This window comes from Delphinapterus leucas, chromosome 13 (assembly GCF_059928025.1).
Source record: "Delphinapterus leucas isolate spDelLeu-1000000601 "Yukka" chromosome 13, BTC_Dleu_Yukka2, whole genome shotgun sequence".
NCBI classification, from domain to species: domain Eukaryota; kingdom Metazoa; phylum Chordata; class Mammalia; order Artiodactyla; family Monodontidae; genus Delphinapterus; species Delphinapterus leucas.
Window position 1 is genome coordinate 74,867,402 of NC_143141.1, and position 19,883 is coordinate 74,887,284.

Genomic DNA, 19,883 nt, shown 5'->3' on the forward strand with positions numbered 1-19,883 from the left:
ACTTGTTAAATCAGCGAATGCAACTATTCACAGCTGAGCTTTATACTGTATTACAATAGTTTCCTTTTTTCCCCCTGAAATGAATAATTACCTTGTTTCTTTTTCTTAATTGACTTTTGTCATTTTAAAAAATTATTTATTTATTTATTTAATTTGGCTGCCCTGGGTCTTGGCTGTGGCACGCAGGATCTTCACTGCTGCATGTGGGATCCAGTTCCCTGACCAGGGATCGAACCTGGGCCCCCTGCATTGGAAGCGCAGAGTCTTAACCACTGGATCACCAGGGAAGCCCCTACCTTGTTTCTTTATCTGCCTTATTTTCTTTATACCTTTTGCCCATTTCTGCTACACCTCCTAATAGCTGTCTGTATGGCTTCCACGAGGGCGGTCACATCAAGTGTTATGTTTCAGTTCCATTTTTTGAGTTATCCGCTCTATTGCTCTCGGGGCGTGTGGCATAGTTAGCTGCCGTCCGGTGACTTCTTTTTGTTGTCCTCCTTGGCATTCCCTTTGCCTTCCTTCTGGTTGGAATTCCTGTTTTCTGGAGCCCATGTCTTCTTGCTTGTTTTACTCCCCCGTTTGGAGCCCATTGCCCAGGACAGGTCTTCATCTTTATCCAAATCCATTCAGTTCCTGAGTTCAGACCACAGAGTAAAAACAGCGAATGACACCTGTAGTTTTGTCAGGTTAAAAAGACAGATCAGGCTTCCCTGGTGGCGCAGTGGTTGAGAGTCCGCCTGCCGATGCAGGGGACACGGGTTCGTGCCCCGGTCCGGGAAGATGCCACATGCCACGGAGCGGCTGGGCCCGTGAGCCATGGCCGCTGAGCCTGCGCGTCCGGAGCCTGTGCTCCGCAACGGGAGAGGCCACAACAGTGAGAGGCCCGCGTACCGCAAAAAAAAAAAAAACCAGTTCAGTGGAAGCAGCTTAAGTGTCCATCGACAGATGAATGGATAAAGAAGATGTGGCACATATATACAATGGAATATTACTCAGCCATAAAAAGGAACGAAATTGAGTTATTTGTAGTGAGGTGGATGGACCTAGAGACTGTCATACAGAGTGAAGTAAGTCAGAAAGAGAAAAACAAATACCATATGCTAACACATATATATGGAATCCAAAAAAAAAAAAAAAAGGTTCTGAAGAACGTAGGGACAGGACAGGAATAAAGATGCAGACGTAGAGGATGGACTTGAGGACACGGGGAGGGGGAAGGGTAAGCTGGGACGAAGTGAGAGAGTAGCATTTACATATATACACTACCAAATGTAAAGTAGATAGCTAGTGGGAAGCAGCCACACAGCACAGGGAGATCAGCTCGGTGCTCTGTGACCACCTAGAGGGGTGGGACAGGGAGGGTGGGAGGGAGATGCAGGAGGGAGGAGATATGGGGATATATATTTATGTATAGCTGATTCACTTTGTTATACAGCAGGAACTAACGCACCATTGTAAAGCAATTATACTCCAATAAAGATGTTAAACAAAAAAGCAAAGAAAACCCCAAAAAGATACATGTACCCCCATGTTGACAGCAGCACTGTTCACAATAGCCGAAACATGGAAACAACCTGAATGTCCATCGACAGCTGAACGGATAGAGATGTGGCACATGTATGCAACGGGGTACTACTCAGCCATGAAAAAGAACAAAAAAGGCCATTTGCAGCAACATGGATGCAACGTGAGATTGTCATACTAAGTGATAGTATTATCATGCTATCCACTAAGATTATCATACTTTCTCAGAAAGAGAGAGGCGACTATCATATGGTATCACTTATATGTGGAACCTCAAATAAGGCACAAATGCCCTATCTACAAAACAGAAACAGACTCACAGACATAGAGAACAGATTTATGGTTGGCAAGAGGGAGGGGGGAGGGAGAGGGATGGACTGGGAGTTTGGGGTTGGTAGATGCAAACTATTACATTTAGAATGGATAAACAATAAGGTCCTAATGTATAGCACAGGGAACTATATTCAATAACCCGGGATAAACCATAATGGAAAAGAGTATAAAAAAGAATGCGTATGTGTGTATAACTGAGTCACTGTGCGGTGCAGTAGAGATGGGCACAACATTGTAAATCAACTCTACTTCAATTTAAAAGAAGAAAAAAGTTCAGTGGTATAGGGCATGGTGGTGCCCTTCCATGGTGGAAGCACTGCAAGTTGGAGTCTTCCCTCGGATGTCTAGTGGTCCTTGGTTGTCCTTTCAGGGTTAAGAACAGGGGACTAAAAAGCTGATTGGAAGCTGGCTGACTTGCAGATCCACACTGGCTGACCTAAACAAGCCATTTGGAAACCATGTGGGTTCTGGTGTCAGTATCTGTATGCTTAGGCCTTTCTTCTCGCGCTGGTAAGATTCTCCAGAGAAGAAGGTAAGGTCTGGCTGCCACTATTCTAGGAGCCCAGTGGGGGACTAGCCTGGGGGACTCAACCTCAGCGTTGAAAATAACCTTCATCTCCTTGGTTTTTGTTTATTACTCTCGCTGTCAACGGTGCTTGTTGCCTCTCTGCGCAAAGACCCTCTGTTTTGTGCTCTCTAGAGAGTAAATCTTCAGACTTCTGGGGGAGGTGGATTTAGGGATTTTACTTCTTTCATTCGATCCTTTTTATTTTCACACATGCATCCTCTTCACCCCTGGTCCCGGAGATACATGGTGCTATCATGCCACGTGTCTTTAAAGGACTCTGTTATAAATCACTTGTCATGTGCTTGTCTGAAATTTGCCTGCCACAAATCTGCTTTCCAGACCCCCACATTTTGTTGGTGGTGTCTCCTCTCTGTTCAGCCCAATCTTGTGACTTTATGTCTTCTTTATTTTATTTTTTTCTGGCCGCACCGTGTGGCATGCGGGATCTTAGTTCCCCAACCAGGGTTCGAACCCGTGCGCCCTGCAGTGGGAGCACGGAGTCTTAACCACTGGACCACCAAGTAAGTCCCTTTATGTCTTCTTTAAAAAATCTTTCTGCTACATTGGATTTAGAAGGTGGCGCACTTGGGTGTGTAGATTCAAAATCCCATTCCTCTTCCACAGCAGTTTTGTAACTGGAGCGGTGAGGATGGTGACCATGTCAGTTGTGATACCAAGACATTTTCATGATAGGATTCCTCAAAACAACTTTTTTTAAGTTGTTATAAAATTATTCATGGCCACTGTGGACGTTAGCAGTATAAAGGAGAAAATAAAAGCTGCCTATTGTGGCGGTAGGGCTCTTGGCAAGGGTTTTTATTTGGTGGTGGTTTTGTGGTGCAGCCCTTGGCACGTGTGAGGAGGATGCTTTGGTGCCGGGAGCAGCAGGGCCGTCATGTCAGGGTAGACACACGCTGCTGTGTTGGGACCGTGGACCCAAGAGCAGGTCTCTTCCCTCGGCAGGACTGCTTGGGAGAAGAAGGAAGCTTCTAAGGACGGGCGGGAAGCGCAGTGTTCAGGCCTGGACCTTGGCCACCACAGTGGGCTCTGGAGCTGTGCAGTGCATGGCCTGTCCAGCCATGTGCTGGATGGTCTTAGATGATGCTGGGTGGCTTTGAGGGACACTTACTGACAAGGCTGTTCCATTGAGTTACACAAAGGAACCGAAAGACTGACCCAGGTCAGCTGTGTTTGCTGTGAGACAGCGTGCAGCTCATGTCAGAGGGGTGAGCAGAGGAAGGGGCGGAGGAAAGAGCCTTTCCTTTCCTTTCCGGGGTGTCTGCCGTCAGGGTCAACACCCTGTGATGTTCTGCATTTCCCTCCTGCTTCCTTCCTCTTGTCACTAGCCACCAGAGGTTCTCTGAAAGTTTTTTCTTACAGAAGCCCCTGGATGTTTCTAGGCCTCAGGGCAGCATTGAGACACATATCCGGGAGAGGGCTATCTGCCCCTGACTTACTTTGTGCCTGGCTCGGACTCCATTATAGGGCTCTCGGGGCTCCTGGAGATGGCCCAGCCTCGTAGGATCCTGCCCTTTGCCTTTGGGGCCTCCAACAGCTTGGCAGGGCAGGGCTAGAAGACGTTCTCGAAGATCATCTAGTCGACCTCTTCCATTTTATGGATGAGGAAGCTAAGGGCCAGAGGAGTTCTTCCCGGGTTCAGTGTTCTTCCCAGCCAGACCCTGCCTCTCTCAGCTTGCTCATCCTTTTGAAGATTTTGATGTGGTGGGTGATCGGGGATATTTGTGCTAACAGACAAGGGGTGGGTTTGAGGGGGACTCGCGGGCTGGCTGATGATGGCCAGAAGCCTTGTGGAGTTCTGGGTTGGCCCGGTTGTCTGATGGGCTCTCGGGGTCGTTTCCGTGGGGTGGTGTAAGCTGGGGGGCGGAGCTTCACAGAGATGCCCTCAGAGCCCTAGAGTCAGAGATCTGGATTCAAGCCTCTGCCCTGACACTGAAACACGGGTAAGCCTTAGCCTTTTGCAGCCTTAGATTCAATAGTAGATGGTACTAATACTTGTAGCTGCCCAAAGAGGAAGACCCGTCCCGGGCTTTGCACCGCATGGGACACACGGATTTGCTCTCCCTCCTGCACCCGCATAGCAGACGTTCCTCGGCCCAGCACTGCGCCCAGCCTGGACCAGCGCTACACCTGCGGCTTCCTTAGGGCTCACCTGGGGGTGGGTGGGAGCACCTTCAGCCTGTCCAGGCTCTAACTTATGGGGCCCCTCGTGTCCGGGCCCTAAGGAGGCTCCTCCCAGCGCCAGCTTCCCCCTCCACACCCCCTCACCTCCCAGCCCAGCGCCCATCCCTGGGGAGGGGCTGCACCCGTGGGAGACCCAAGCCTGCGCCTTCTCCGGTTCCTGGTTTTCCAGGGAGCTCTGGCTGGAGGGGGATGGGAGAAGCAGCCCTGGAGTGGGGTGGGGGGGAGCGGGGGAAGCAGAACCGGGAACTGGAAGTGGAAGGGTGTGGGTGGGCCCGGATCCAGCCTGCCTCCCACTTTCCTCCTCCTGCCAGGCCCCTCCCCGTGCTGGCTGGCCCTCGGAGGCAGGGGCTGGGCCCAGGCTCCTCCTGGGGGGCGAAGAGCCAGAGATCTCTCTGCGGCTCCTCCGAACCAAGGGGGTGAAGCCACGACCCCCCCCCCGCCCCCGCCCCAGCTGAGGCCTGTGGCCCGGCCTTTGTTAGTTCACTGGCGAGAGGCCCGCACCTGAAGCAGGGAGGCCGAAAAGCCCCTAAAATTCAGCCATGTGCGTTCGCAGGGCCCCCTGGAGCCCACAGTTCCCCAAGGCAGGTGGGGCTGGTTCGCGGGGTGCCGGGGGAGCGGCCTGGCATCCTCCCTCGCTCGGTGCGGCTGCCGCCTCGCCCCCTGCCCCACCCCGGGGCGTCCCCTGGACAGCCCTGCAAACCCAGGCCTTCAGCCTGGCCGCAGTCCGGGTTCACCCTCAGCCTTCTCCGGGCCCAGGCGCCGGCCCTAAAGTGAGGTGACATTCATCTCACTACATCCTGTGACTGCGGCTCACTTCCTCCACGTGGTGGGGGCGGGGTGGGGGTAGGGGCGCGGGGAGGACAAATCAGAAAGAAAATGTAGCCGGCTGGGGACCTCTGGGATTTCCCGGGGGGGCGGGGGGGGGAGGCTGCGGGAAGCTTTCAAAGGAAAGAACAGCCGTGAATGAAGAGACGGGAGGGGGCGGGAGGCGGCTGGAAGTCCCACAAGTGGCGCCCACTGTGCCTCGGCAACTGTCGCGTGTTGGAGGCAGGTGCGGCCCTCCTGCCGATTCGGCCTCGGTTCCCGCATCGCTGGATGCCGGGTCGGCCTGCGCCTGGGAAAAGGAGTCAGGCCAGTGTGGCCCCGGGGCCGAGGGTCTGGCCCTGGGAGCCGGTGGCTGTCAGCTGGGGCCTGGGGTGGAGGTGACTTGCCCTGCTGACCCCTCTTCTCTTCCCCCCACAGGTGGAGCCACGGGAAGCCCAGCCCCACAGACAGCCTGAGGCCACGTTTCACCCTCGGCGCCGGGATCTATGTTTAAGTTTTAACTCTTGCTTACCAAGACCACGATAATTCCTTCCCCAGAGGCCAGCAGCCCCCCAGCCCCGCGCAGCCCCAGCCTGCCTCCCACCGCCCAGCTGCGCGCGATGCCCGCCAGCGGCCCCGGGGACGCCAGCGGCCCCGCTCCGGAGCGGGGGGAGGAGGAGCGCAAGGTGAGCAGCCGGCTCTGCTGGGGGTGCTGGGCGCTGGACCGCGCCGCTCCGTCTTCACACGGGCCTGTAGGGAAGACCTATCTCCCTGTTTTGGTGATGAGCAAACTGAGGCTTGGAGAGGTTAAATCCTGGTGGTCAGGCTCCGGGACCCAGTCTTCAACCCCTGTGGTGTGTGAGCAGAGCTTCAGACCCCAGGCGTGTGCGTTTGTTAGGGCTGGCCTTGCAGGGTCCTCACATCTGGCTTCCTTTCTGGATCGGCCTCTTACTAGCTGTGTGTCCTCAGGTGAGTCACTTTACCTGGGTTAGCTGCCTCTGTTTCCCCAGGGGGGTTAGTAGCTTTGGGGAGGCCAAAGACAAGTTCAGGGGGCTCTGTAGATGGGAGGCCTCGTGAGGGCTCCCCCGGTGGCACAGACAGCGAGGCTCACCGTGGTGCGTGGCGCGCTGTGTGCTGTGTGCTCAGGGCGGCACCAGTCACAGTGGAGATGGTGATTTCCCTCCCCCGCCCCATCCCTGGTGCTGAGCAAGTGTCACTTCTGGCCATGGAGCTAGTGACCTCCTTGTTTTTGGAGCCCCATGAGGGGTGACCTCTTCACCCTTCTGCTCAACTCCAGGATGGGCCTAAATCAGTTAGAGGAGATGCCAGCAGACTGGTAGGTGTCCCTGCTGGCTTTCGACAGGCAACCTCGGGACCTCACCAAGCCGTGTCCACCTGTAGGCAAAGCCATTCGAATCCCCAGCACGTGGACTCTTTTTCCCTTCTGTGGAATGGTAGACCCTGCCGCCACCCTTCCAGGGAAGCTGTGCCAGCCAACGGCCTTCCTGGGGTGTCCCATCTGTCATGCCCTGGTCCCCGCAGTTCCCTCTGCCTGTTCTCCTCTCCCTGAGCGGGAGTGAGGGGTGGTGATACTTGGTGGTATCTGAGAGCTTCTGGGGCACAGTTTGTCCTCCTGGAACCAGGGTGGACACCTGACACTAGGTGTGGGACCACTGAGCGCTCTGAGGGGGTCAGCTCTGGTGATCCGCCATCAGCGGCAGTTCCGAGACATGCTTCCTGCCCACCCTCCCGCCGCGCGTGCTCAGCTCCTTCTGGGCTTGCTCATTCTTAGAGCCAGTTTCTGCCTTCTGGGTGGTTTCCATCCATTTGGTCCTTGAGGACAGCCCTTGAAACAAGTGGGGCAAGGACAGATGGCCCTGGTTTGGAGATGAGGAAGCTGAGCCCAGCTTACCAGTGGGGGTCCAGATGAGAGCCTGCTCTCCTGTGTCGGAGTCCTTTTCACTGCCCCACCTGCATGGGTCCTGTTACGGACACACACACACACACACACACACACATGCACGCATGTGCGCGGATGCGTGCATGAAGCCCAGACACCTGTCTTTCCAGCCCAGGATCCTGCAGAGTGCCACGGGACTGGGGACCATGTATACCCCCAAGCTGGGAAGAAAGTGCATGCTGCAGCCCACTGGGTGGGGCTCCTAGGGGTTACAGGCCAGTCCCTTTCTTTCTGATCCCGCGGACTCAGGCGGCAGCAGACCCAGACCCTGCCGCCATAGAGTCAGGGCCACCTGCACCCACCTGTGCTCTTGAGTGGCAGCCGTGGCCATGGATAATTCCCTTCCCTCCTTGGGCCTGGCTTTGCTCCTCCGTTAGATTAGGTGACCCTGACCCCTCCCCCGGTCCGATGTCCTGACTGGTGCTGACACAGCTCCGTGTCCATGCACTTGCAGTTGGTGGTCAGCTGCCCCCCGCCCCCCAGTTGGAGGAGGAGGGGCAGCCAAGCCACATTTCTCCTGTTACTGGACAGGGCTTCCCTGGGCCGCAGAGCCCCCGGCCCCTCCCATGGAGAGCCGCAGACAGGCTCTCCATCATGACAGTTCAGGACAGGGAAAAAGCACTGGACAGAGGGTCCCGAGTCCCGGGCCCCAGGCCTGAAGATGTCACTTATTGGAGATGTGGCTTCAGGCCCTCTGGGCTTGCGTTTGCTCAGCTGTAAAATGGGGATAGTAACTCTAGCTGTGCCTGTTTTATGGGGTGGTTGTGGAAGTCAGATGAGGTCACGGGCATGGAGTGAGTGCCCTGCAAACAGCAAAGTCTGGTCCAATTATGAGGGATTACGATTGCTATTATTATCTACCCATAGTAACTGTTCTGGCTCAAGAGGCAACAAACACACACCCAGGCCCAGAGCCTGGTGCTGATAGAGGGAGCTGACAGATGGGGGCTGGGGTATGGGGGGCGCTCTCCCCGGTGTGCATGCTGGCTCACCTGGTACACCTCCCTGGCACCGCTGGGCTGGTTCTCGTGCAGCCCCCAGGAGGGCAGGCAGAGACGCTGACAGCCGCCCACGGTGGCCCGTGAAAGCCAGGCCTGGGGCAGGGGTGCCGTGTGGCTGCAGAGTGGAAGATGGGTTTGGGCCACAGCCCAAGGAGTCTGGCAGAGTTTCCAGGGGCACCTGGCACAAAGGAACTGTTTGGTGAGCCAGAGGGCAGGGGTGTGGCTGCCCACTGGCCCCTTCACCACCTGGCCCCATGTGCCCTTCCCGCCTGCCCCTCCCCCCTCCACCGGCCACGCCTCCCTGTACCTTTCACTCCAGTACTTCCTGGAGCTGCCAGGCCTTTGTTTATGCTGCTTCCTCTGACTGATGTGCCCTTTCCCTAATTTTCTCTCCTCTCTGATCAAAGCCCTGGCTTCAGTCTGTCTTGAATTACAGAGAGAACCATTGGTTCTCAAAATGTGATCCCTAAACCAGCGGTACCAGCAGCACCTGGAAGGCTTAGAAATGCAAAAGCTCGGGCCCCACCCTAGACCTGCTGAATCAGAAACTCTGGGGAGGGGACCTAGCAATCCTTGTTTTTACCAACCCTCTAGGGGATTTGAGAAGTACTGGTGTGGATAATATCCAGCCCCGCAGCTGCCCCAGGAGGGCAGGACCCCAGCCACCGTCGTCTGGGTGGATCTTCAGGGCCCGACTAGCGCACAGTAGGTGCTCAGGGAGTATCTTGTGGATAGGATGGAGAGGAAGATGAGAGTGGATAAGACCCCTTCACAGGGGAACAATCCCAGAGCCCTGATCAAACAGGCAGGGTGCAGAGCTGTGCGTGGTAGGCTGAGGCAGCCGTGCCTGTTCTTGGCAGTGCAGAGAGGCCTGTGTATGTGGTGTCCTCGTGGCACTGCCCAGCAGCCTCCGCAGCCCTACTGTCCATGTGTTGGGCAGGGACGGGGCAGCTTGGGGAGCCTGGGAGGAGGCAGGCTAGGTGGGGGTGGTGGTGAGGAGGGATGCCGAGCCCTGGGACTCTGGCAGTGAGGGTCGGCTGGGTAAATCTGGCCACAGAAAAGGGAGGGGGAGCTGGCCTTATGAGAGATGGGAAGGGAGGTGAGCATCAGGAAGTCCAGGAGCCTTGGTTCTGGCTCAGAGGGGATCATGGAGATATGGTGCCAGGCCCTGTGTAGAGGGGAGAGAGGGAGGCAGAGGGAGCAGGACGGGGGACCAAGAGCATTCCAAGCCCGGGGCTGGAAGGGCCTCCTCAGATCCCCAAATGTGAATCAGTGCCTGGCCAGGAGTCCAAGCCCCGGGCTGGGCCCCGATCTTGCTGTTCCCCTCCTTCCTCGGGCCTCAGAAGCATAACAGATGCATTGAGTGCCGACTATCTGCCAGGTGCTCTTTTAAGCTCTGTACTTGCGTTATCTTATTTCATTCTGACAACTGCTCCATAAGGCAGGCTCTATTATTTTCATCACTCTATCTTATTAAAGACTAAACTGATGCTCAGAGAGGTTAGGTCACTTGTCTAAGGCCACACAGCTAGTAAGTAGTGGTGCTGGGATTCGAACCCCGGCTCCTGTGCCCTTTCAGGCTGCCTCCTATGTGAAGGGGGATGGAATGGATGGTGCCTCCCAGCTGTGATGTTCCATAGTCCTATCCAAGTTTCTTCTGAAAGTCGGGATGGTCAGAGAATGCTTTTCTCTGCATAGCAGTGCTCTTGCCCTGGGGTCGCTGTTGGGGGCACTTCATCTCCAGCAGGAGCTCACGTACACAGGCTAGTATGTGTGACTGGCTATACGTGCGCACGCACATACACACACATACCAGGTACGTACTCTTATGTGTGGAAGACACTGCTGTGGACACGTTGCTTCTTTCCCTTCCTCCTTCCTCCTTCCCTCCCTTCCTCCTTTTCAGACTTAGGTACCTTTCCAGGTACCTGGCACATAGTAGGGCTCCACGAGTTTGTTGGGTGAACTGAATATACCTTGCTGGAGGACCTAGTAAAGGGAAGGGGATAGGAAGATACAAGGATGGGTAAGCCATGCCTGCCCTCTGGAGGAAAGAGGCCACTCCTGGACGGCTCGCCCTGAGCTCACCCTCTCCTGCTGGGTAGGAGAAGCGCCTGTTGGGGGGGTACATATTTGTGCTGGGGGAGCACAGCAAGTGTGCCCGTGTGTGTGTGTGCATGCCTGTGTGTATATGGATGCACGTATGGCCAGTGCTGTGGCCAGGGCTCCTCCCTTCTCACCTAGGTCCAACCCAGAGGCCTGGCGTACGGATTTCCCTCGGGCGCCGACCACTTCCTGCACTCCGGTTCCGAAGTTCAAGGGCATCCTTGGGTGGGGTTCCCCCGGCTCCACGCTCAGCTGTTCTTGCTGGCCCACAGATCCGGTGCCCGCCCCGGGCATGCCCTGCCTTTAGAGCACTCAGATGCTCACACACGGTCACTCGGCCTGCTCTTTGCTTTAAAATCGTCACTATAGGGGTCGTTGAGGGAGCATCCCTCTTACACATTTAAACAGTTCCAGTAAAGGCAGCTTTGCCCTTACCTCTTCGGGAACACAGCTAATAATAATGGCGTGTCCGTTTTTAGCTCAGTGGAGTCGATTAGATGCTTGCGCATGGAGAGCAGCCAAGTGATGTAAACAGTGCCCACCCCAGAGCTGACTGGGACCTCCATTTTAGGGTTCGGGTTCTCTAAAATTCTCTACGTTAACTGCTATTACATGTCAAGTTTAACTCTGCAGTCAATACAGTCTTGAGTGGGGGTCGGTTGGACTCTGGAGATAGACCTGTGTTTGAACGTGGGCTCAGCTAGGTGACTGCTGAGCGGCGAAATGAGAGACTTCCGTGAGATGGTGTGTGTGAGCGGTTAACACGGTGGCACAAATTCAGTCTTGTAATTTATTTTGGATAGTTAACTAGCTGTCTATCTATCTATATACTTACCTTCCTCCCCATCTACCTGTCTCTCTGTCTGCCAACCTATCTGCACATTTGTGGTGAAGATCCACTGCAGCCCCGAGGACTGAGAGGCATGGGAGAAGAGTGGGGACAATGCAGACGAGGGTGTGAATGGTGTGGGTTTAAAGTCCCCTGAGAGCCCACGGCCTATGGCCCCCTCTGTCTTTACCCACTGAACAGAAGCAAAACTGAGGCAAGTTGCAGGATGACCTAACTCCTTTTTTTTTTTTTTTTTTTTTTTGGCTGCGTTGGGTCTTCGTTGCTATGTGCGGGCTTTCTCTAGTTGCAGCGAGGGGGGCTACCCTTCATTGTGGTGCGCAGGCTTCTCATTGCGGTGGCTTCTCTTGTTGCAGAGCTCAGGCTCTAGGCACCTGGGCTTCAGTAGTTGCAGCACGCGGGCTCATTAGTTGCGGCACGCAGGCCCTAAAGCACGTGGGCTTCGGTAGTTGTGGCTCGCGGGCTCTAGAGCGCAGGCTCGGTAGTTGTGGCGCACGGGCTTCGTTGCTCCGCAGCATGTGGGATCTTCCCGGACCAGGGCTCGAACTCGTGTCCCCTGCATTGGCAGGTGGATTCTTAACTGCTGTGCCACCAGGGAAGTCCCAGGATGACCTAACTGCTGATGGCAGGGGCTATGCTACCTTCAGAGGCTCGCATGCGGGGCCACGGCCGGGCCCAAGGTCCCTCAGGTCTGGGCTGGGGTTGGAGCCCATCCCGGCCAAGAAGCAGGCCCCACAGGGCCTGGGCGGGGAAGCTGAGCTCAGCTCTGCAAAGGGAAGAGGGCCGGCGGGGAGCTGAGCAAGAGTGGGTGTCCCAGGATGACTGAGAAATGGGAAGATATCCTTCCTTTCTGGCACCTGGACTGGGCACAGGGCCTGGTCATGTCCTGCAGCTGCCTCTGTGGAGAGCCACAGGGCTCTTAGGGCCGTTACTTACAATCACCCCCCTTAGCATGTGCGCGGTGTGCAAGGGCGTCTAAAGGAGTTTCCTTTGCCCAGCAATTAACTCACCTACTCCTCACAGTCACTGGAGGATCCCCATTTTACAGATAGGGAGTTGAGGCTTAGAGAGGTTGAGAAACTTGGTAACAGTCACGTGGCTACGAAGTAGATTTTTCTGGATTCTTTCCATCCACCAAGGGAGGGCGGCCGGTGGGGTGGGAAGGAGATGGTGGGCTGTGCAGAGCCCGGGTGGGCTGCTGAAGGAGCGAGGGCGAGGGGGCTTGGGGTGGCTGCTAGCAGAGTGGGCGCGCTCCATCCCAGCCCTCGGCACAGCACAGGCACTTGTGTGTTTATGTGTCGTCTCTCCCTCTGAACTGAGTTCCCTGTTTGCTTATCTTTATATCTGGTACATAGCTGGTGCTCGGTAAATGTTTTTGAGCACATCCATGGGCCTGGCCTTATGGTGGCCCTAGGACCACAGGGGTGGGCACAGCTGGGCTGCAGTGGGCTGGGTATGTGCTGGGGGGAGTCTCCGTTCCGGAAGGCGGTGAGGCCCCAGCATGGTGCACGGGGTGCGGAGGGCCTGGGGAAAGCCCACAGTGCGCAGGTGCCTGGGAGCTGTGCGGGTGTCGGAGGGGCCATCAGGACACGGACGCTGCCTTCTGGGAGCATGGCCTTTTGGGAGTCATGGAAGACCTTCCTCGATAATTATAATACGAAGCCCACTGAGCAGTCAGTGAATATCTGTTGAATATTGTTGAGTAGTTGAAACAAAGGACTGATGAGCTTTGGGAGGTGACCGAGAGCAGAAAAGACAGGGGGCTTGGGAGGGCTGCATGGAAGTGGGAGCACCTACAGCAATTCCCGGTGCCCCTGCCCTCCCCGCCCGTCCTCCTGCAGCTCACCCTGCGGCCCGGCCTGTGCCTGCCATGCGTGTGCGTGTGCATGTGTGCGCGCGTGTGTGCGGGGTGCTCTGCGGAGTCGTGGGCCTGGTACTCAGGCACCCAGAACGGGGCTCTGCCTGCCAGAGAAGCCAATTCGTTTCACTGAATTCCACGACCACAGACAGGCCCTGGGAGGCCAGCCAGCCAGCTGGCAAAGGCTGTACGTGCTTCTTGTCCCAGGGGGCCCGGGCAAGTGGCCGGCTAGATCCGGCAAGTTCATCCCCTTGACTCAAACACCAACTTGAGACATCTGCTCAGCGGATGCTGGGTCAGTAGCATCCGGTGTACGCTCTGAAGGGAGCACGTATGTCTGGCTGGCCGGCTGGCTCTGGGTGAGGGCCTCGTGGGATGTGTCTCTCTTAGCGGGAGGGGTCCCCGTCTAGGCATGAGGCCCCTGAGACAACTGCGTGTGGATGTATGCGTGTGAATGCCAGAGCATACCTTTACCTTGGCTTGCCTGCCTGCTCATCGTCGTGCATATGTACACGTGTCAGGGGCACACGGCATCGTAGGGTATGGTGGCATGTTGCTGTGGAAAGACCCGAGGGCTGGGAATCAAAAGATTTAAAATTTGGTTCTAAAGGCCTCCCTTGCTGGCTCTCTGATCTCTGAAAGTTAGGTAACCACTCTGAGCTTCAGATTTCCCGCCTGCGTAATGGAAAAAATAAAACCAGCTCTACTTTCTGTAAAGCATAAGAGTAAAATGAAATAACGTACGTGAAAATGCTTTGTTAATTACCATGTACTGTACCAACGTGAGATTATTGTCATCATGGCCCAGCTCCTCAGAATGCGAAGTTGTGTATGGCCTAAAATAATCCATCCAGTGAGCTGTGTTAAAATGTAGGTCAAATCATAGCCTCAGAAGTTGAGAGAGGCTGATGGTAACCACCTAATCTAACAGGCCACCAAATGTAGAGGGGCTTTGAAAACTGTAAAGAGTTACATAAATTGAAGTGACATGATTACGTTTAAGACTAGAAAATACGTTTTAGTCGTCCTGTTTCCTGACTTTGAGTCATAAAGATGAGAACGGCACTGGATCCTCCTGCTTGGCTGTATTCGTGCACATTTGTGGATTCGTACACGTGTCTCTCTCTGTGTGTATGGACTTGTTTATTGAACATCTACTATGTGACAGTCACTCATCAAGTATTTTGAGTGCCTGCCCTGTGCCAGGTGCATCGCTCTAGGCACTGGGGACGAAGCCAAGGTGAATAAGACAGAGTTCCTTTCCTCGAGGGGCTTCTGGCTTGGTCATGATGATAGCTGGTAGTTGCAGTGCTGGATAGTGGGTGCTATGGGAGAGGAAGGACCCATAGACTCAGTCTAGGTGGGGTATGGGAAGGAGGGGCCCAGGGGAAGGGAATCTAGGAAGTGAGGTTGGAAAAGTGAGGCAGAAGCAAGGGTCTGTGCCAATGTCCCAGGGAGGGAGCAGCCCACATTTGCACCTGGCGTGGTCGGTTTACGATGGGTGGGAAGTGCCGGCCAGATCCTAGGGCCTTCCTCCACCGGGGCTAAGGAGCTTGGCTTGATCCTGCAGGGCCCTGGGAGCCCCCTCAGCAAGGGCTTAAACTCTGTGGAGTGACGTAATCAGCTTTGCATTTTGGAAGGATCACGGAGCCCCAGTGTTCCTGAGTATCTCACTGCGGCGGTACCAGCCAGATGCTGGGGTTTGTCTGTAGCACTGAGTGATGGCTGCATATGCCGGGTGGTGAGCTGGGGTTTGCATGGGGGTGGGGAGGGACGGGGAGGAGGGAGGGATGCACGTTTGTGAATAGTTCTGGTCGGGACCTGGGAGCGGAGGAAGTTAGCGATTCTTGAGTGACTCTCATGTGTCAGCTTTCCATATACTACCTCATTTAATTGTTATACCATTGCTGTGAAGTAGATATTATTATCCCCATTTTGTAGGTGAGGAACGCTAGACTAGAGAGGTTAAATAGCTCGAAGGGACTAGGGAGTAAATAGCAGAGCAAAAAGTCCAGCCTGCCCCCTCCCCGCCCCAAAGCCCACCTCACTAGAATTTCTGCTCATTCCTGCCTCCTCCCACTGGGAGGACTGACTAATTCAGCCCCTTCACTTGACAGATGAGGAAACCAACCTGGGCTCAAGGCTGTTCCTGCTAAATTTGTTACTGTTTTCCAACTGCTCCAAGTCACTGTGGATCAGACTCTTCCCTTTCAGAGTATTAGTGACGCCTCCCGACTCAGTGCTACTGGCAGATTTGATAAGCATATTTTACATTCCTTTGCTCAGCCCATCAGCAAAGATATTGAATGAAACAGGCCCCACGACAGATGCGAGAATGAACCGCTTGATACGCCTCCTTGAGGGGCACGCCCCGAGCCATCTGCTCACCCTTCTCAGTGTATTACCCCTCTCACTTGTGGATGTGAATGCAGGCAGACCCAGAGCTGAAGGTATCGCCACCTCCCTTTGCCCCGCGATGTCGCTGTATCACGGAAGAATGACGTGTTGACCGAAAACGGCACGCTTTTCACAAAGCCGTGCTTCAGGGCTAGATGGAAAGGGTATGGGCCAGAGTCCCTCAGACCTCGGTGCCACTCCCCACCTGGACTCTCGTGGAGACTCGGTTTCCGAAGCACACCCCAGGGGTACCGGAGGGCAGAGTGTTGGACTGGGCATCAGGTGCCGTTCCCCGCTTGGGCCCCGAGGGATAGGCTCAGGACATGGCCCTGGGGGCTCCCCGTTCTCAATACATCAGGACCTGGACAGATGGTCTGGCATCAAGGTCTTCCACCTCTTCCTCTTGGGGGTGTTGCATTGAACTAAATTCAACAGGGAAGGATGTGCTGAGCACCTCCTGTGTGTCAGGCAGAGCACGTGTGTGGAGGTGAGGAATGACAGCAAGTCTCCAGATGGCACAGGGGTTGCCTATCAGGGGCCCCCCAAAGGCTTTCTCCATATGCTAATGGAAGCTGGGGCTTGGCGGTCCTGAAACAGCAGGTGTCTTTGTTTTTAGTCAGCACAGGCAGCCTGGTAATTGTGGTTCCTTAGTGCTGATCTGAGGCTCTGATTGGCTTTCCCGTCTCTGATTAGTTCAGAGCAAAAGTTTAGAAAATCAGATGAATCTCTTCTGTAAGAGATGCAGTGTGCTAAAAAATAGTTCAGAGCCCAGAATTTCTGGGTGGTAGGAGTCTTTTCAGACCCCATGGCCACCCAGACTGATCCTGACCCACCTCGGCACCCCCTCTTGGCTGCTACCTGTGCATTCCAGGCCCATGGGCCCGGCCACGAGCAATGGTCAGAGGCTTGGCTAGGTGTGGCCTAGTGCTCTGCAGGCAAGTACAGGGGCTGGGTGGGCCTCCTGCTGCCGGGGAATATGTAAGTCCTCTCATCGAGGGGCATATGGAAGACCCAGTAAGTGCTGAGTCTGTTCTAGGCTCTGGGCATTCAGCAGTGAACAAAACAGGCAAGGGTACGAACCACTTAGTCATCTGTCTTCTTAAAAACCCGAGAAGCAGGCAGAATGGACACCTTCCTACCCCCATTTTATGGATGAGGAAACTGAGTTTCAGAGAGAACAGTCCTGGAACTAGCACATGGACAAGCCGGGCTCATACCCATTTTGCTTTGCTTTAAGCCCCATGCCTTTCCACGACCTTGCGTGGCCTCCAAATGTGTTGTAAATGCCGAGTTACCTGGTTGGCACGATCAAGACGGCGCCCTTTTAGCCGTGGTATAACCTGACCAAAAGCACCACCTCAGCTGAAATTCACTGTACTTGGGTAGATTCAGTTGGAACTTTCACCAACGTTAAGCTGCATTGGTAATATTTTCTCTCTGTGTGATCCAAGTGATTGTTTCTTAAATGGGGGTGTCTGTGGGGTCTCAGAAGACAGCCCAGCACCGGCAGGCCTGGCTTACCATGGGGCATGTGGCCCTGGGCCCCCCTCCAGTCCAGGCCCACAGAGCTGTCATGGAGGCCTCCCCGCCACTTGGCTGTCCCCCACCTCGGCCTTTCTGCCCTCACAGTTTCTCTGCCATGTTTTCCTGAAAAGAGCCTCTCAAGGGTCTCTGGTCCTGGGGCAGCCTTTCTCTCACCGCCCTGGACCCTCACCTCCTGTCCACAGCCGGCACTAGGCTCCCTGTCCTTGGCTTCTTTTCCAGACCTTTCTCGGCTGGGTTCCTTAAACTGTCTCTCCAGCCCCTCTCCGGCCCCTTGGTCCTCATTGCTGTGTCATTCTGCACAGCTTCCCTCTGAGGCTGACCCTTTCCACCAAATCTCTCTGCGCTCGACTTCTTTGCATCTGTCGACTTTGCCTCTTGGGTTGGCAACTCCCTTTTTTCTTGTACCCACAATACACCGGCGTCCCCTTTCTGCTCCTCTGAACACTCTCTCCACCTCCTGCAACTTGACTGGAGTCTCCCCTCAGTGCTAAGGCCTGGGGCCTCTGTCATCTTCCACCCATATGTCCTCGGAGGGCTCCCGGACTCTCAGCTGCAATGCTAAATCTCCTTCCTAAATCTCCTTCCTGGGCAGGTCTGTCCCAGATGTGCCTTGAATGGATGGATGGACAGAGCGGGCCAGTGCCACTCTTCCCATCGGTCTCATGTCTGTGACGGGTCGCAGTAGGTTTCCATCTGCATGTCCCACCATCACCTGAAAATTAATGTGGCAAACCACAAGCTATTTTGAAATCACAAAGAATGAAAGCTGAGTGGGACATTGAGGGCCACCTCGATTCAATCCCCTGGGAATCTGGGCGCCTCCCCTTTTCTGTGGCACCAGCATGGCTCTGGGCTGGCGCCCTCCCCTGGGAGGACTGCGAAGATGTCTGTGGCTGCTGACGTCATGCAGGGCACGAACGGCAGGCAGCCTGCGGGGCCTCTGCTGGGCCAGGGTCCCTTTCTCTCTCCTTCCCCAGCACAGTTTTTGCTCATGATTAGTCATGCTGGAGCCGGCTGAGTCAGAAGCAACTTGTGGGTGGTTTGTGGCCAGGCTGGAGCAGTGAGGCAGGAGGACTTTCTAGGTTTATGTGTCTGCCCCACGAGACAAGCATTGCAGGGCTCGGCCCTGGCACGTGCCAGGTGAAGGGTGGTAACAAAACCAAACTCTGGTCCAAAATTCAGCGAAGGACGGGCATCACGATGAACCAAGACACGGTCCCTGAGATGCTCCCGCGGGGTAACAGGCACATGCAGTGCCTACGCGATGTGGCAGCTGCTTCAGGGCAGGTGTATGTACAGGGGCTGTAATGCCCTCCATGGTCTGTGGTACGCCTCCTTCCAAGGGTTGCGTGTACTTCCAGTAGACATCGCTACATGTCATGCTTCTCTTCCTGTGATTTTATTCTCTTCAATAAAGGTGATTCATTAAATACAGCATTAATCATTTTTGTACTTGTTTTAGATTTTTTTTCATATAAATAAACTCATATCCAGAAACAAATTCTTTGTCAGAGCATGTGTTATGATTCTGTGGTTCAGAGAACATGTCCACCCAAGGGAGAGCTGCGTTCTGCTGGGGCAGCGGGGCGGCTCTGAAGTCCCCTGAGGATAAAGTTGACTCGGCCCTCAGGGGTGGCCCAGCTCTGCCAGTCAGAAAGCGGGTGAAGACCATCCCTGCCAGGGGGACCAGCGTGGCACAACCCTGGAAGTGTGGCTGCCCTGTGGGTGGGACACTGGGGAGGGCTCTGGGGTCCAGCCCTGGCTTTACAGGCTGTGTCTGTGCCCACAGGAGGGAGAGGAGCAGGAGGAGGCTCGTGGCAAGGAGGAGCGGCAGGAGCCCAGCACAACTGCCCGGAAGGTGGGGCGGCCTGGGAGGAAGCGCAAGCACCCTCCGGTGAGTGAGGTGGCGTACCCCCAGCCCAGGTGCGCGCGCAGGCACACACACGCATACGCACACACGCTAACAGCACGCACGCACGTGCATGCGCGCACGTGCACACTGTAAATGCCCGTGATGTGTCCTGCAGGGACCTGGGCACGCCAAGACTGGGGCATGGAGTGTACCCCTCCAGCTGTAGAGCCCAATTCCATTCCCCATTCACTGGATCCCCAAAACCACCCCCAAACTTTCCTATTTTCTGCATCGAACTGGAGGCCCCTAGAGGCCAGGGGACTTGCGCTGTGGGTCTTGTGGGACTTGAACCAGGCCCCTGACTCTCAGCTTCTTTCTGGAAGGGCAGCAAGAGAGTGGGACTTGTTTTTCCCTAGCCTGCCTGCATGGGCCCCTCCCTCCCCATCCAGACACCCACCTTGGGCCTCAGCCCCACCTGGAGAACTTGGAGGAAGGGAACTGAGGTCTGGAAGTCCGATCAAAGTGAGTAGGGAAGAGATGCAGGCTGTTAAGAGAGGAGGAGGGCTGGGCGCTGTGTAAGTCCAGTGGAAGTGTAGACCCTGGGCTTCCGGGTGCCATTGCCTCTGAATCGGGGTGGGGGGGACTCTGGGGTTGCCCAAGATGAGGCGTGCTCCGGAGGGCAAGGCCCGTGGGCGGCAGGAACGTGCCTTCCTTATGCCTTAAACTCAGAGGCAGAACAATAGTTATCTGCCAGCTGCAGCCACAGCTGGTTCCTTTCTTTTCGTCCCTTCCAGCTGAGAACGGGGAACTTGGAGCAAGAAGGTAAAAGGAGCCAGGAGCCCCGCATTTGTAACTCAGCCCTTCAAGGAAATGTTCTCAGCGGGGC

General features: G+C 55.3%; 1 protein-coding gene across 3 annotated transcripts in view; it reads left to right on the forward strand.

The window, feature by feature from the left end:
- Positions 1-19,883, forward strand: part of DNMT3A (DNA methyltransferase 3 alpha) — a 100,555-nt gene that overhangs the window by 21,784 nt on the left and 58,888 nt on the right. For all 3 annotated transcript variants that reach the window (XR_002644601.2, XM_022574298.2, XM_022574297.2), the window contains exons 2-3: positions 5,870-6,117; positions 18,935-19,039. Coding sequence is in view for 2 of the 3 variants with exons in the window: in XM_022574298.2 (XP_022430006.1) it covers positions 6,052-6,117; positions 18,935-19,039 (171 nt within the window). In the remaining variant the exon portion in view is untranslated. The remainder of the gene's footprint in view (positions 1-5,869; positions 6,118-18,934; positions 19,040-19,883) is intronic.